The following is a 17,658-nucleotide window of genomic DNA, read 5'->3' on the forward strand; positions in this document are numbered from 1 at the left end:
TCATGTGCGTCTAGGCATATATATATATATATATATATATATATCTTTCTCTGTCGTATAAATGTAAATGTCTTTGGAGAAGGTTTTGTTGCTGTCATATGTATTTTTTGGAGGGATACGAGAATTTTCTTTGACAAATATTTCAGTTACTGAAATTTAGATTTGAAACTGGCAATACCTAAACCTTTTCATGGCTCCATTTAACCAAGTCTTTTCAGATTAATGAAGATGAAGTCTATATGTAAAGAGGCTATGATAATAACTAATTTGAAAATGAATGGTTAGTGCATGTCATTGGCAGCGTTGGGAGAATCCAAGGCCTATCCTTTAAGTTCTCTCTTCTCTTATTTGTACATACAGATGAGGACAGAACTATATTTCCTGTCATCTCAGAAAAACCGCCCCAGTCTCTTTGGAATGCCACTGATTGTTCCCTGTACTATGAATACTCGGAAGAAAGACTTATATGATGCGGTTTGGATTCAAGTATCTCGGTTAGCCAGCCCACTCCCACCTCAGGAAGCCAGTAATCATGCTCAGGATTGGTAAGTTCAAGGCTTATTTTCGGCTTGTGCTTTCCAAACTCTAGAAGAATAATACATATGATTTATCTATAGTAGCTATCCTATGTCAAATTAATTACTCTGAGCAGTACTTGCTCAGAGTATATAATTGAACCATTTGATTTGATGTTTTTGAGGAAAGACCATACAATTTCCTTTTGTCACCTACATGACCCAATGTTCTTTCATTCTCTTTGCCTAAATCCTTCCTGCTAATATCCCTGCCTTATTATTGCAGAAATCGAAACCATGAATGGAAACTTGTGTTATTTTAGCCTTGTGTAATTCAAAATAGGAGACCAGAAGGTCTCATGTAGAGACTTTTAATATTGGTTATTTTCAAGATCAAATATCACTTTATAGCTTAGCAGGTCCAGGTTCCAATCATCCTATTTGTGTTTCTCTTTCCACTAGAGATGACAGGCATTGCCTTTATGCCTAGCCATTGTGCTTCCTTTGTATATACTACTGGTATATATACCACTTCACCTAGCCATTGTTTAAGATGGAGTCTTCAAACTTATATTTTGCCCAGACTGACCTCAAATCATAATCCCCACTCCGCACCTCCACGTCCACCTCCCATGTAGCTAGAATTACAAGCTGAATCCATTATACCAGAGCCCTCTGATTTCCACCTCATGAGTCTAATGAGTTATAACAAAAGGCAAAAAACCATCCAAATGTCTTATAAACAGATGAATGGATAAACAAAATGTAATCTATCAAATAGCATTCAGCCATTAAAAAGAATGGGTGCTGGATATGGTGACTTAACTCACATGTAATCGCAGAAAACAGAAAGTTACTAAGACCACATCTCAGGGGAAAACAGAAAATCTGAACTGGGTGTCCATGGCTCCTCAGGAAGTTGCGATCTAACAGTAGAGGTTCAAAGCCAACCCAGGAAGAAAAATCTTCCAGACTATAATCTCCAGTTAACCGCCGGATACTGGGCCCTTGGTGACTCATGCCTGTGTTCCTAGCTACTTGGAAGGCTGAGATCTGAGGATTACTCTTCAAAATCAACCCCAGCAGGAAGGTCTTGAGAGTCTCCATTTCCAGTTAACTACCAGAAAACCAGAATTGGAGCTTTGGCTCAAAGTGGTAGAATGCTAGCCTTGAGCAGAAAAGCTCAGGAACAGTGCTCAAGCCCTGAGTTCAAGCCCCACAACTCATCCCTCCCCACCCCTAAAAAGAAAAATTGAGAAGTGGATGTGTGGCTCCACAAGAGGAGGCATACTACCCTTGAGTGGAAAAGAAGAATTGGTATTTGATTTCATGATCTGCTTATTTGCAAAATGTTCATGGACCGAGTGGACTCCTGGACATTGAGAGTCTCGCATGTGTACCCCTCTGTACCATACTATGACTGCTGCAGGGCTGCACTTGATAGATTAGGATGGGCAGCACCACGCTGTCAGCACGAGCATACTGCTATGCAAAGGCTTTTCCTGGAGGATCACTTTAAGAGGAAATGAAAATGATGGGCTTGCAAACCAGAAATGCTTTTAAGACTTTGGTTTGTTTGTTTTCTTCTTTTTCAGTGATGACAGTATGGGCTATCAATACCCATTCACGCTGCGAGTTGTACAGAAAGATGGAAACTCCTGTGCTTGGTGCCCATGGTATAGGTAAAGTGGCCTGCTGCAAAAGAAAAATTTTATTAAAATTGCAACTTTTTAAAAAAATAAGACTGCCAAGTTTGAGATGTAATAGTGAATAATGTAAAGCTTGAAGTAGTAGTAAACATAGAATTGTTTGCTCATCTCTTCTTCATGAGATTAGCTAATTTTACAAGCTGTACCCCAAATTCACATATATAATCAACATTTTAGTAGAGTCGCAGCTGGGCGTGGTGGCTCCTGCCTGTAATCCTCGCTACTCAGGAGGCTGAGATCTGAGGATCACAGGTCAAAGTCAGCCCAGGCACTAAAGTTCATGAGACTCTTATCTCCAATTAACCACCAGAAAACCAGAAGTGACACTGTGGCTCAAGGGTGGTAGCCTTGAGCTGAAGAGCTCAGAGATAGCACCCAGCGCAGAGTTCAAGTACCTCAACTGACAAAAAGAAAAAAGTCTCGATATGTTGCCCTAACTTTTTTCAGATCCCTAAGCCCAAGTTATCTTCCAACCTTTCAATCTCAGCCTCCCAAGTACAGTGACTTAGAGACATATACTACCATACCTTATTACTAGTCTAAATTTCATATGATTATACACACACACATCAGATTGGCAATTCTGAGCCAGTAGAACATAGTCTCCTAAGTAGACCTTCTAAAAATCTGTTTTTGGCTTTGCAAAGTTGTGGAGAATGACAGGTCATTTCTGGGACAGCAGGGAAAGTATGTGATAATAGTTAACTTTTAGAGAAGTGCTATAGACAGCAAACTGAATCTCAGATAGACATGGGAACCACAACTCTGTCATCATGTCTTTCCCTTACAATTCCATGAACTTTTTTTTTTTTTTTTTTGCCAATTCTGGGCTTGAGCTCAGGGCCTGAGCACTGTCCTTGGACTTTCTCAAGGCTAGAGCTCTATCACTTGAGCCTCAGCACCACTTCTGGCTTTTTTCTATATATGTGGTACCAAGGAATCGAACCCATGTCTTCGTGCATGCTAGGCAAGCACTTTAACCATTAGGCCAAACTCCCAGCCCCTCCATGAACTTTTGTATACATTTAACGTGCCATTTTACAAACGAGGTAGGTTGTTATTTTACCTCAAAGCATTATATAACTGAACTAGGAATTTCTTTTGAGCTGTATTATTTATAAAAGACTATCATTTATTTTGTAACTAAGCTTAATGGTTCTATATGTTGGATTCGATTTCTCAGTACCACATACACAGAAAAAGCCAGAAGTGGTGCTTTGACTGAAGTGGTAGAGTACCAAGGACAGTGCCCAGGGCCTGAGTTCAAGCCTCAGGACTAGCAAAAAATAAATAAGGGGCCAGGAGTTTGACCTAGTGGTAGAGTGCTTACCTAGCATGCATGAAGCCCTAGGTTTGATTCCTTGGTACTATATACACAGAAAGGAAGCAAAAGTGGCACTGTGGCTCAAATAAAAGTGTCCAAAGACAGTACCCAGGCCCTGAGTTCAGATCCCAGGATTGGCTAGAATAAATAAATAAAATAAATAAACCAAGCTTGAGTAAAAAAGATAAATGTTTGTAATTGAAAGTTTTAGATTTCTTCATACTTATTTCTTTATGTCTTTTTTTTTTTTCCCTTTTAGATTTTGCAGAGGCTGTAAAATTGCTTGTGATGAAGACAGAGCTTACATTGGGAATGCCTCTATTGCTGTGGACTGGGACCCCACAGCCCTTCATCTCCGTTATCAAACATCACAGGAAAGAGTAAGTGCTCAGGCCGCCAGACATAATGAAGGGAGAGTGGGAAGTAGAGTTTTGGCTTTTTTTTTTTGCTTGTATATTTTATGATACTGAATGTTGAACTTGGAACCTCATGCTTGTTATGCCAATTCGATAAGATGATGATTTTTTTAATGTAGGTGGTTATTTTTTCCCAGTTCAACTGAGTCATAATTTTTTAATACAACCAGAAAAACAATTATTGGTATTCTCTAGCACTTGATATATTGATGTGGTTGCTTGGCCTTGTTTGTTTTCCAATTCCTGGAATCAATCATATTGATTCAGTTGAATCAATTGAGGCATTAAAATTCAAAACTACCACCAGGTACCGATGACTCATGCTCATAATTCTAGCTGCTTAGAAGGCTGAGATCTGAGGATTGAGGTTTGAAGACAATCAAGGCAAGAGAATATGAGACTTATTTTCAATTATCTCCCACAAAGTTGGAAGAGGAGCTGTAGCTTAAGTAGTAGAGCACTAGCCTTGATTACAAAACTTAAGGACAGCACCCAGACCCTAAGTTCATGCCCAAGGACCAAAAAAAATATTTTATTTCAAGAATGCCTGTAAAATCTAGTCATTCACTCAGAGTAAGATCAAAAGAGAGTCTCTTAAGAGAGGAATGCAGAGGTACAATGCCTAGATGCATTGGATCATATAAAATAATATTTATCGACCAGGAGTGTGCCCTAGCAGTAGAGAGCTTGCCCTGGGTTAAATTTCTTGGTTCCACATATACAGAAAAAGCCAGAATTCGTTCTGTAGCTCAAGTTATAGAGCTCTAGCCTTGAGAAAGACCAAGAACAGAGCCCAGGCCCTGAGTTCAAGCCCCAGGACTTCCCCCCCCCCAAAAAAAAATATATATATGTATCAAAATGAACTCCAGGAAATAGAAATGAGGGGGTTTTTCTTCGATGTTTTTTATTTCTTTTTATCTTATTTGTTCATTTATCTATCTTTGGGAGGGTAGGGGAGGCACAGGCATGGAGGGACTAAAGGTGAACAAATACAGCAGTGATTCTCACTAGACACTATGTTGAAAAGAAACTGTGCAATTTGTAGGTAGGTATGGGAGGGAAAAACAGAGGGAAAAAAAAAGGAATGAACAAAAATAAATATACTCTTAGCCTGGCTCACACCTGTAATCCTAGCTACTCAGGAGGCTCAGATATGAGGATCACAGTTCAGAGTCAACCCAGGCACAAAAGTCCATGAGACTCTTATCTCCAGTTAACCAGTAGAAAACTGGAAGTGGCACTGTGGCTCAAAGTAGTAGAACACTAGCCTTGAGCGGAAGTGTTCAGCGACAGTGCCCAGGCCCAGCGTTCAAGCCCCACAACCAACAAAAAGAAAAAGAAAAAAAAATGTACTCTTTACCTGACTTATGAAACTATAATATTACTCCGTATATCACATTTATAGTAACAATAAAAAAATAAAATACCCATAACAAACTAATCTTGTAACAAAACTAAATGTCATTAAGAAGTTGTTCCCTGACCATAACATATCAAAAAAAATCTTCCTGTCCATTTGTTAAACATCCTTGAAGTTACAGCATTTTATAGCCACAATAAGTTCACCTGCATTCCGGGGAATAGCTACTGTCTCTAATGGGTTATAGTGAATAGAAAAGGCTTTAAAAGGTAGCCATTTTCTCACACTTAGAATCCTGAGATCTGAGATATATAAGGCTGAGATCTGAGGATTGTGATTCCTGTCAGCTAAGGCAGGTAAGTCGGTGAAACTGTTATCTCCAATAAATTACCTCCCAAAAAGCTGGAAGTAGAACTCTGGCTCAAGTATTAGAGTGCTAGCCTGAACAAAAGAAGTTCAGGGGACTGGGAATGTTACTTAGTGTTAGATTGCTTGCCTAGCATGCAAGAAACCCTGGGTTTGATTCCTCAGTACCACATAAACAGAAAAATCTGCAAGTGTTGCTGTGGCTCAGTTGGTAGAGTACTAGCCTTGAGCAAAAGAAGCTCAGGAACAGTGCCCAAACCCTTAGTTCAAGCCACAGGGCTGGTAAGAAAGAAAAGGAAAGAAAGGAAGGAAGAAAGAGAGGGTGTGTGTGTGTGTGTGTGTGTGTGTGTGTGTGTGTGTGTGTGTAAAGGAATGATAGAGGAGAAGAGGTTGATTGGAATATCACAATGATAAAATTAACAAAAATTGTCATTTTGAAAACCAATAAGTTAAATGCACTTATTCCTTTTTGGTTAATGAGTTAAATACTTTAGAGTCATAGTTCTTCAAAGAAATTAGCAAGGTATACAATTTATTGAACTTATAATCCAATTATGGTCAGATTTCTTAATTATTTTTGTAATAATATTAAAGAATGTTTGTTGGGTACCAGTGGCTCATGCCTGTAATCCTAGGTACTCAAGAGGCCAGGATCTAAAGATTGAGGTGCAAGCCCAAGCTGGGCAAAAAAAGTCTATGAAACTTTCATCTCCAGCTAGCCACCAAAAAGCTGAAAGTAGAGCTCATGTGGTAGAGTGCTAGCTGAGGAACCGCAGGCTGAGTTCAACTCCTAGGACTGGTACAAAACTGAAATTAAGTAGTATGTTGCATTTGAGTATCCTGATTTTAGCATTTTATAATGAATTTCAAAACAAAATATAAACAAAAAAAAGTTCAAAAGGTAGAATGACAACTTAGCAAGTGTGCGGCCCACAGTTCAAACCCCAGTACCAGCAAAAGAAAAAGATACATCAGGGTTTGTGTTTATCTGGCCCTTGACTATTGGAAATTTCCTTATTATTAGAAAACATTGCTAAGCACCAGTGGTTCGTTCATTTATTTATATATATATATATATATATATATATATATATATATATGTTTTTTTTTTGTTGTTTTGTTTTTTTTGTTTTTTTTTTTGCCAGTCCTGGGCTTGAGCTCAGGGCCTGAGCACTGAGCCTCAGCACCATTTCCAGCTTTTTTTTTTTTTTTTCCTATGTATGTGATACCAAGGAATCAAACCCGGGTCTTTGGGCATGTTAGGCAAGCACTCTACCACTAGGCCAAACTCCCAGCCCTTAAGGCTAGAGTTCTATCACAGCACTACTTCTGGCTTTTTCTGTGTACCTGGTACCAAGAATTGAACCCAGGGCTTTGTGCATGCTAGGCACATGCCTATTTATAGCTACTCATGAAGCTGAGATCAAATGATGGTGATTCAAAGCCATCCTGAGCAGGAAAATCCATGGGACTCTTATCTCCATTTAACATCTGAAAAGCTGAAAGTGAAGATGAGGCTCAAGTAGTAGGGCAGCATCAACCTTGAATGAAAATGTTAAGCAAGAACATGAGGTCCTGAGTTCAAACCCCAGTATTGACACACACAAATAAATTCAATTAAATATACATTTTCTTTAGATAAGTTAGTAACACTGACTTTTTGAGAAGTAGGGTTTCAAATAGAAGAATACTTGCCTATTAAGTACAAGGCTAACAAAAAAAACAACACAAAAAATAAAAAAAAAAACAAAACCCTTTTTTTTTGCTGTTGAATAGTTGAAAAACTATCAATTCTAGACCTAATTCCCTATTTCAATCCCTAAGTGTGCCACACATTCACTGAGGGTCCTGGCAGCTCCTTTTAGACAAGAATGAGTATAACTTGAGAACTTTTCTAAAAATTTTATTGTTATTATAAAGGTGATATACAGAGGATTTATAGTTACACCAGTCACATAAGGAGTGTATTTATTTCTTTGCTGGTACTAAAGGCTTGTGCCTGTAATCCTAGCTACTAAGACTGAGATTTGATTGATCACATTTCAAAATCAGCTCAGACATGAAAGTGTGAGATGTGCTTGCCTAGCATGTGCAAAGCCCTGGGTTCGATTCCTCAGTATCACATACACAGAAAAAGTCAAGAGTGATGCCGTGGCTCAAATGGTAGAACGCCAACGTTGAGAAAGCCCAAGAATAGTGCTCAGGCCCTGAGTTCAAGTCCAAGGACTGGGCTTCGAAGTCTATGAGACTCTCATCTATATCCAAAAGCTAGAAGCAGAGCTATGATTCAGGTGGTAAAGCACTTGCCTTGAGCAAGAAAAATAAAAGCTTGAGGGCAATACCCAGACCTTGAGTTCAAGCCGTAGGTGTGTGCACACACACACATACACACATGCGTGCGCACATATCTATGAATACTTTGGCCTTGATTGCCTTTGTATTAAGAATATAAAAAGAGCCATGTGCCACTGACTCACCTATAATCCTAGACACTCAGGAGACTTAAGATCCAGAGGATCATGGTTCAGAGCCAACCAGGGCTGAAAAACCCATGACATCTACAAAAAAAAAATCACCAATGAAAACCCATGCTTGAGGTATGGTGCAAGTGGGAGAACACCAATGGAGCAAGGAACCCTAACAAGTGGGTTCAAAGCTGGGGTCAATCTCAGTAATTTCAAATAAAATAATAATAATAATAGTAATACAAAGGTAAAAGAACTGGAGGCATAGATCAAGTGGTAGAACATCTATCTGCCTAGTAAGCAGTAAACCGAGTTCAAATACCAATCAGTACCATCCAAAACAAAATGTGTGTGTGTGTGTGTGTGTGTGTACGCACGCTTTCTCTCTACCTACCTTCTTACAATTTTGAGTCTGCTAAATAGTATGCTACTTAAACAATCCTAGATTATCTAAACATGGATCCCAACAAGGAAACATCTTTCATTTAGGGAACTTTCATTGCTAAACTGTTTTCAGTCTACAGATGTTTTGATCAGTCTTCCTTTCTCCCAGTTTCCACCTCCCTCTATAGCCTGTGTTCTACAGAATATATAGTCAATAAAAAATCAACATCGACATTTTTTACTAGCATACTATAATTTGTGGTTGGCCATAAAACATTTTGGACAGGATAGAGGTAATATTTAACTGGCTTTAAGAGACACTGATACACTTGTTTCTGCTCATGGCAAAAATCCTGAATACAATTCCCTTTGAAACACATCTATTTTTCCTTCTAAGTGACCAACTCAAAAGATACTGAGAAAAAAAGCCTAGTAGTAGAGTGCTTGCCTAGCATGCACGAAGAGCTAGGTTCAGTTCCTCAGTACCACATACATAGGCACTAGTCTTCAACAAAAAGTAATTCAGGGACAGCACCCAGGCCCAAAGTATGAGCCTGTTTGTGCTCAAGACTAGTGCTTTACCACTTGAACCACAACTCCAGTTTTAGCTTTTTTGAATAGTTAATTGGAGATAAGAGTCTCACAGACTTTCCTGCCCAGGCTGTTTGGACCTTGGTCTTCAGATCTCAGCATCCTGAGTGGTTAGTATTACAGGTATGAGCCATTGGCACCTGGCCTGAGTTACTATTTTTAAATGGGTTACGTAGTCCAGAGCATTGATGCAATGCTCAAACCTTAATTATATGCTGGACTCCAACCTTGATAGTTTATTGGGACATCTGACAGTCTTGTGATTCAGCCATCCTTTCCAGTAGGGAAAAAGTCTCTCCTAAAAACCTGTTCTAGGCTGAGTTCTGATGGCTCATGCCTGTAATTCTAGCTACTCAGGAGGCTGAGATCTGAGGATTGCAGTTCAAAGCTAGCCCAGATACGAAAGTCCATGAGACTCTATTTTCAGTAAGCCACCAGAAAGCCTAAAGTGGTTCTGAGGCTCAAAGTGGTAGAGTGCTGGCCTTGAGCAAAAGAGCTCAGAGACAGTGCCCAGACTAATCAAGGAAAGAACGAAATAAAAATCTGCTATAAATGGAATGACCTAAGCTCTGACAATAATCCAAGCAACTCATTGTTCCCATGAATTTCAGTGAAAAAAAACATGCAGAGAATTGCTTCAGGTAAAGATAAGCAGTCCAACTCTGTGGGAAGAGGCAATAAGTGGGATGGTAGACATATATATATGACCTTTGCCAGAAAGAGAGGCTTGGAGTCTAGACTCTGCCTTAAAAGAAAATACCTCTGTGAAGTCTCAGATGGCCTTTATATTCCTGATTCTAGGCCTTGCCCACCTTTTCATCTATAGTAGAGACAAAAAGAAGGCTCTCATCTCTGAAGTTCTGGGTTGTTTTTCAGATGGTAGCCTGGAATAGGAGAGGGAAAGAAATCTTGTCAGCATTTTTCAGAAAAAACTATGGTCAAAGGACGATACTTTCAGAGGAGGAATCCAAAGGCACAGTGCTTCTGTGCCTCTGATCATATAAAATATTGTCCAGGGGCCGGGAGTATAGCCTGGTGGTAGAATGCTCACCTAGCATGTACAAAAGTCTGGATTCCATTCCACATACACAGAAAAAGCCAGAAGTAGCTCTGTGGCTCAAGTGATAGAGCACTCGCCTAAGTGCAAAAAGTATCCAAGGACAGTGCCCAAGCCCTGATTTCAAGCCCCAGAACTGGCACAACAAATATATAATAATAATAATTGTTGAAATGGAAAAAATGACTGGTCATATGAATAGGTAATTTATTCAGGATGTTGTAGACACGATACTTAGGAATAAATACATAGGCTCTAATTTAGGTTGTAATTTCTCTTTCTTCATGCAAATAGTAACTGGGTGAAAGAGAGGCTGATGACAATGTGTCTATTTTAACACTCTCCCCCAATCTCTGTTCCTCCTGTCCTCTCCCTGCAGGTTGTAGATGAGCATGAGAGTGTAGAACAGAGTCGGAGAGCACAAGCTGAGCCCATCAACCTGGACAGCTGTCTCCGGGCTTTCACCAGCGAAGAGGAGCTAGGGGAAAATGAGATGTACTACTGTTCCAAGTGTAAGACCCATTGCTTGGCAACTAAGAAGCTGGATCTCTGGAGACTTCCCCCCATCCTGGTACGTGATAGCTCTGCCTCTGAACAGCAGGAGGCTAGTATAAATAAACCATAAATGAGTTTTTGTTGTTTTCTGAGAACCTGTAGTAATCTTTACAACACTTCTGAGCTGCCAAAAGTAAAAAAAATAAATAAATAAAAGAATCTCCTCTAAGATATCTTTTCTATGCAAGATTTTTATATTGAACATAGAGACTAACTGTTCTAAATCTATTCGATGTTTTTTGGTTCTGAAGAGTTTACACCTCAGAGGAAGGAGTAACAGGCCAGTAACTGCAATTCAGCATGACACTGGAAGTTCTGAAGTAGTATAACCTAAGTAAATTTGAACTTCTAAGGCGGATGAAAGCTTTTCTGGCTGTATACAGAAAGGAAGCCTTAGACCGCTAGTTAGACCTTAGTAGGACAGCCAAGCCAGGAGCTTCCGAAGCCCACTGAGGGAGGTCTCATGCTAGGCTCACTGCCGAGTAGTGTGTGTGTGCCTCAGCACACAGGAGTTTGTGTATTGCTTTTGATTTGATTTCCTTCTTCTTATTTCCCTCATGGAATAGGAGACTTTCCTGTTGTCCATTAGAGCAGTTTGAAGAATCAAATTCATTTAAGAAAGCATTTTTCCTATGGATGCAGTTACTTTTTGTGGGGGGAGTAGTGTGTTGAGGGACCTTGCTAGAGATGGAACTTAGAATCTTGTGCTTGTACTCCAGCAGTCCTAGGATATTATAGCTAGACATGGTGTGTATTTTCTTTTTTTTTTTTTGCCAGTCCTGGGCTTCAGCTCAGGGCCTGAGCACTGTCCTTGGACTTTCTCAAGGTTAGAGCTCTACCACTTGAGCCTCAGCACCACTTCTGGCTTTTTTCTATGCATGTGGTACCGAGGAATAGAACCCGGGTCTTCGTGCATGCTAGGCAAGCACTTTAACCACTAGGCCAAACTCCCGGCCCGGTGTGTATTTTCTTATTTGTGTCTTCATCCTACCATTCTGTGAAACTACATGTACATTTTTTTTTTTCCTTAGATCAAAGTAGCTTACCAAGGCAAAAATTGATAGCATTGTTTTAGCTATCTCCAGAACTGAGAGCTAGGAGAAGGGAGCAAAGAAAAGGACGGGTTCAGACTCAGGCTGGGAGCTCAGTAAGTCTGGAGATTTTAAATTAAGGTATAGTTAGCATGCAGCTAATGCATAGATTTTAAATGTCCAGTTTGCCAGGCACCTGTGGTCTTGCCTGTAATCCTCACTAATCAGATGCCTGAGATCTGCGGATCCCAGTTCAAAGCCAGCCCAAGCAGGAAAGTTAGTGAGCTTTGAGCAAATGTCCATTTGGATGAATTTTAACAATTTTATATATTCCTATAACCATCCTGTAAACATCATGGAGTAAAGGGAGTTATGAGAAACATAGTTTTGAAGTATTTAAAAGAATAATGATCTGGGCATCAATAGCTCATGCCTATAATTCTAGCTACTCAGGAAGCTGAGATCTGAGGATCATGGTACAAAACTGGCCTGGGCAAGAATGTCTGAGACTCTTATCTCCAAAGAACCATGTGGTTCAAATGCTAGAATGCTAGCTTTATACATATAAAAGAAAAAAATTCAGAGAAAGCTCCCAGGCCTGGAATTTAAGCCCCAGAAACCCCCCCCCCCACACACACACACAGGATAATGAAAATTAAATGTCATATATTGTTTTTCATAATGGAATTTTTATGTCCTCAGAACCTTTTAAACCGTATGTTTTCTGCCCTTCTCCTTTCTCCAGATTATTCACCTGAAAAGATTTCAGTTTGTAAATGACCGGTGGATAAAATCACAGAAAATTGTTAAATTTCCTCGTGAAAGTTTTGATCCTAGTGCTTTTTTGGTACCAAGAGACCCAGCTATCTGCCAGTATAAACCACTCACACCCCAGGGGGATGACCTGTCGGAGTCAAGGATTCTAGCAGAAGTAAAGAAAATGGATTCCCAGAGCTCAGCAGGTGAAGAAGATGTGCTCCTGAGCACGAGTCCATCTTCACTCAGTGCAAACATCACTAGTAGCCCAAAAGGTAGGGACTTGATGGAAGAGTTCTGCTGCTGATCCTCCTCTCCCTCCTCCTCCTCTTCCTCCTTCTCCTCTTTCTTTGAGACAAGTTTTACTATATAGCCCCAGGTGGCATTAAACTTGAGGCATATGGCACCATACTTGGCTTTGCAAGGGGGTAGAGGGCTTTCTCAGGCCCCCATGGGCTGATATTTCCCTTTGTCTTCTGTGGCAGCATCTTGGTGAGGTGGAAGGAACCTTTTTAAAATTAGTCCTACCTGTATTGGAGCTGTGTAACTTTTTACAAGAGATACAACTTCCCTAAATCTAGTATCTCATCAAGAAGTAGACAGGACTGGGACTGTGGCTTAGTAGTAGAATGCTTTCCTAGCATGCATGAAGCCCTGGGTTCCATTCCTCAGTACCACATAAACAGGAAAAGCCAGAAGGGGTGCTGTGGCCCAAGTAGTGGAGTGCTAGCCTTGAACAGAAAAGCTCAGGGACAGCACCAAGGCTCTGAATTTAAGCCCTATGTGAGTAGCTAGGATTAAAGGATGGCTCACCACAGAGAAGCATGTATATATAAAACTCCCTGGTCTAATCACTACGTTATTTTGAACAGAAGGTAACTTATTTGTGTTTCTGTTATTTTCTAAGTTCCTAGAATGAACTTTACATTTTTCAGGACATTGCTGTTTAACCTTTTGGTTCTATTGTAGGAACTAGAGTAGCCTGTCAGGACCCCCTAGCTTTACCTTTATGTGTGCATGTGTGACTACTTCAGATTTCAACTTTGGTGTCTGACTTGCGGTATTTGAACTTAGAAATCTCTCCCTCTCACTTCACAGGTTCTCCTTCTTCATCGAGGAAAGGTGGAACTAGCTGTCCCTCTAGCAAAAACAGCAGCCCTAACAGTAGCCCACGGACTCTGGGGAGAAGCAAAGGGAGGCTCCGGCTGCCTCAGATAGGCAGCAAAAATAAGTTGTCTAGTAGTAAGGAGAACTTGGATGCCAGCAGAGAGAATGGGGCTGGGCAGATCTGTGAGCTGGCTGATACCTTGAGCAGAGGGCATGTGCTGGGAGGCAGCCAGCTGGAGCTGGTCACCCCTCTGGACCACGAAGTCACTTTGGCCAATGGATTTCTTTATGAGCATGAGGCTTGTGGCAATGGCTACAGCAATGGTCAACTTGGAAACCACAGTGAAGAAGACAGCACTGATGACCAAAGAGAAGATAGTCATATTAAACCTATTTATAATTTATATGCAATTTCGGTAAGGGATTTGCTGTATGGTTTTCAGAGAAGAGTTTACTTGTTAGTACTTTGCTCACTTCATCAGTAAGAATTTTTCCAAGTCCTGCTTATTTGCTCAATGATAGACAAAGTTAATAAAGAAATCTTGGTCTTCTGGAAAGAACCCAGGGACTTTGAAGTACTGTGCTGAGATGGTCATGTAATTGATAAGCCAAATCAAGCCAGGTGCTGGTAGCTCACACCTGTAATCCTAGCTTGTCAGGAGGCTGAGATCTGAGGATCATGGTTCAAAGCCAGCCCAAAGCCAACCCCGGGCACTAAAGACCTTGAGGCTTTTATCTCCAGTTAATGACTAGAAAACGGGAAGTGGGGCTGTGACTCAAGGGGTAGTGCATTGGCTTTCCATGGAAGAGCTCAAGGATAGTGCCCAGGCCCAGAATTCAAGTCCCTTGACCCACAAATAAACAAACAAAAAAGAAAAACAGAAGTGGAAGCCAGTGTAGTGGCTCACGCCTGTGATCCTAACTACTCAGGAGGCTGAGATCTGAGGATCATGGTTTGAACCCAGCCTGGGCCTAAAGTGAGATTTTTTATCTCCAATAACCACCAGAAAACCGGAAGTGGCGCTGGGGCTCAATGGGTAGGGTGGTAGCCTTGAGCTGAAGAGCTCAGGGACAAGACCCAGGCCCAGGGGTAGGGCGGTTGCCTTGAGCTTAAGGGCAAGTGAACCTGTAATTCTAACTACTCAGGAGGCTGAGATCTGAGGATCCCAATTCAAATCTAGCCCAGGCATGAAAGACTGTGAGACTTATCTTCAGTTAACCACTAGAAAACTGGAAGTGGTGCTGTGACTCAAAGTAGTAGAAGACCAACCTTGAGCTGAAAAGGTCAGGGGCCCAGGAGTGTGACCTAGTGGTAGAGTGCTTGCCTAGCATGCATGAAGACCCAAGTTTGATTGGTTGGTACCATATAGGTAGAAAAATTGGAAGTGGGGCTGGGAGTTTGGCCTAGTGGTAGAGTGCTTGTCTAGCATGCACGAAGACCAGAAAAAAGCCAGAAGTGGTGCTGAGGCTCAAGTGGTAGAACTCTAGCCTTGAGAAAGTCCAAGGACAGTGCTCAGGCCCTGAGCCCAAACCCAGGACTGGCAAAAAAAAAAAGAAAGAAAGAAAAGAAAAGAAAAATTGGAAGTGGTGTTATGGCCCAAGTGATAGGAGCACTAGCCTTGAGAAGGCTCAAGGACAGTGCTCAGACCCTGAATTCAGGTCTAGCAAAAAAAAAAAACAACTGACTGCAACATGGATGTTTATCAATGCAACATTTGGATTTTGCTTTTGTTTTTATGGGGAAAAAAATAAATGGTTCCAAATCATTTTTTCTTTTGTACATATCTAAGTAATTGCTGTTCTCTTGTTCAGATCCTCATGTTATTCCTTGGCATGGTAATAACTACTAACATCCACTACTCTCTTATCTTTTTAGTGCCATTCAGGAATCCTGGGTGGGGGCCATTACGTGACTTACGCCAAAAACCCAAACTGCAAGTGGTACTGTTATAATGACAGCAGCTGTAAGGTAAATATTCACAATCTTTGTATAAAAGATAGAAACCGAATGTCAACAAAGCTGGGGAAGCTGGTTGAAACAATAAGCTTGTTTTTGCACAGGAGGTAGCTGTTTCTGTTAGAGTTGGTGTAAAGATGGTTAGTAAGGGAATAAAAGTGAAAAGCAGGGAGAGGAATAAGAATAGGAACAATGGGGAAAATGTTTCAAATGTTCAGGGTTTTGAGACAGGGATTTTTAAAGTGGAGAGTGCTTTGGCTTTGTTTTTTCTGGAGCTGAGCATCAAACCTAAACAAGAGAGTAAAATCCTGAATTCAAGCTGCAATACCAGAATAAAAAAAATTAAAAAAGAATAATAGAGGGCTCAGGCTGGGAGTTTGGCCTAGTGGTACAGTGCTTACCTAGCATGCACGAAGACCTGGGTTTGATTCTTTGGTACCACATACATAATAAAAGCCAGAAGTGATGCTGTGACTCAAGTGGTAGAGCCCTGGCCTTGAAAAAGCACAAGGACAGTGCTCAGACCCTGAGTTCAAGCCCCAGACCTAGCCAAAAAAAAAAAGAAAGAAAGAAAGAATAATAGGGCTCATTTTCAGGGCAGGTGTGAAGCATCGGATACATTGAGTTGAATGGAAGCAATAAGGTTTAGTAGTTGGAGAGGGCTGGTCATGCATGAAGAGCCCACATCATGATAATGTTGACAGTAAAGGCTTTTCTCGCCCTTTAGGAACTACACCCTGATGAAATTGACACCGACTCTGCCTACATTCTTTTCTATGAGCAGCGGGGAATGGACTATGCACAATTTCTGCCAAAAATAGATGGCAAAAAAATGGCAGACACAAGCAGCATGGATGAAGACTTTGAATCTGATTACAAGAAGTACTGTGTGTTACAGTAAAGGCCACGCTGTGCTGCGAGACGGGCTGTGGTGAGGGAGATGACTCCTTGTAGCTGATATTTGGCAGAAGTATCACTGAAAGGCTGACTAAATATATTTTATTCTGTGACCCTGAAGCACAAAAGCAAAATCCTAATTAAAATAGCAGTGAAGCTTATGAATAATAACTAATTTGTTTTGAAGTCTCTGGTTGAGAACCTTCAGGCAGATCCGACCATTAGCCTATCAACAAAAGGGTTTGGCACCAACCACCTGGGACCAAATAAGAATTAAATTGTGCTTGTCCAGATGTAGCAAGGATAGAGTTTACCAATAACCATAACAAAATACTAAGGATTTCCTTAAAGTCAAAGTAAAAAAGTAATAAACAACAAAAACTTGTAGTGTTGTCTAGGACGACATGATATGCTACCTCCTCTTTCCTGAAGTGTTACTCCATTAGATTGACATGGTGGAGAAAGCAAAGTCTTGGAAGGTGTGCAAATGATTCTCATGCCATGAACATTTTTAAAACCATTTCCCTACTCTTTCTAAGTCTTTCTTGCTTTTTGTTTTTGTGTTTTGTTTGAGACACAACCAGTCATTGGTGACAAAGGTATATGGTAGTCTGTCTGAGAAGGATAATCTCTTTTTTAAAAAGCTATGTTCTTCGGGCCAGGGTCTTGGTTGGAAGATCCAGGAGAAAGAAAAAGCATCTGTGAAAACTAAAATGGCTGCTTGCCTGTAGGATACTTCAAGTGTCCTCAAAAGTTTCTCCCCAACACACAGTGAGTGTGGCAGGATGGTTGCCAGTGTTGGCACCATCTTCCTATGGGTGTGTTGTGCAGAGGTTCTAGAAGAACATATGGTATCAAAGTTAGATGGTGTTTCACGTTGATGGTGGTTTTTCTCCCTGTTTCTTATTTTGCACTTTAAAAAAGAAAATACACACAAACTTTTGATGGCTCTAAGGGCTATAAACTAACTTGATTGGGGTATTCTCCCAATCTTATAGAAATTTAAAAACAAAACACATCCCAAACCCTGATAGTTAATGTACTTGTACTAAAATTGGTGAATTTAGGGAGTAAACTGTTGTGTTTGCACATACATTTTTTTATTTAGGTTTTTTCACTGCTCTTGATTTGGTTTTGTTTTGTTATTTGTTTTGTTTTTTGCACTAGT

General features: G+C 40.5%; 1 protein-coding gene across 10 annotated transcripts in view; it reads left to right on the forward strand.

Moving 5' to 3' along the window:
- Usp32 (ubiquitin specific peptidase 32) overlaps nt 1-16,856 on the forward strand; it is a 132,991-nt gene extending 116,135 nt beyond the window's left edge. For all 10 annotated transcript variants that reach the window (XM_090351180.1, XM_090351185.1, XM_090351183.1 and 7 more), the window contains 8 exons: nt 361-545; nt 2,111-2,197; nt 3,808-3,928; nt 10,567-10,758; nt 12,519-12,804; nt 13,628-14,052; nt 15,513-15,605; nt 16,321-16,856. In XM_090351180.1, coding sequence (XP_090207306.1) covers nt 361-545; nt 2,111-2,197; nt 3,808-3,928; nt 10,567-10,758; nt 12,519-12,804; nt 13,628-14,052; nt 15,513-15,605; nt 16,321-16,494 — 1,563 coding nt within the window. In that variant the 3' untranslated portion in view covers nt 16,495-16,856. The remainder of the gene's footprint in view (nt 1-360; nt 546-2,110; nt 2,198-3,807; nt 3,929-10,566; nt 10,759-12,518; nt 12,805-13,627; nt 14,053-15,512; nt 15,606-16,320) is intronic.
- Nucleotides 16,857-17,658: the final 802 nt, after the last annotated feature.

This window comes from Megascapheus bottae, chromosome 17, assembly GCF_031878675.1.
Source record: "Megascapheus bottae isolate mThoBot1 chromosome 17, mThoBot2.hap1, whole genome shotgun sequence".
Taxonomy (NCBI): Eukaryota; Metazoa; Chordata; class Mammalia; order Rodentia; family Geomyidae; genus Megascapheus; species Megascapheus bottae.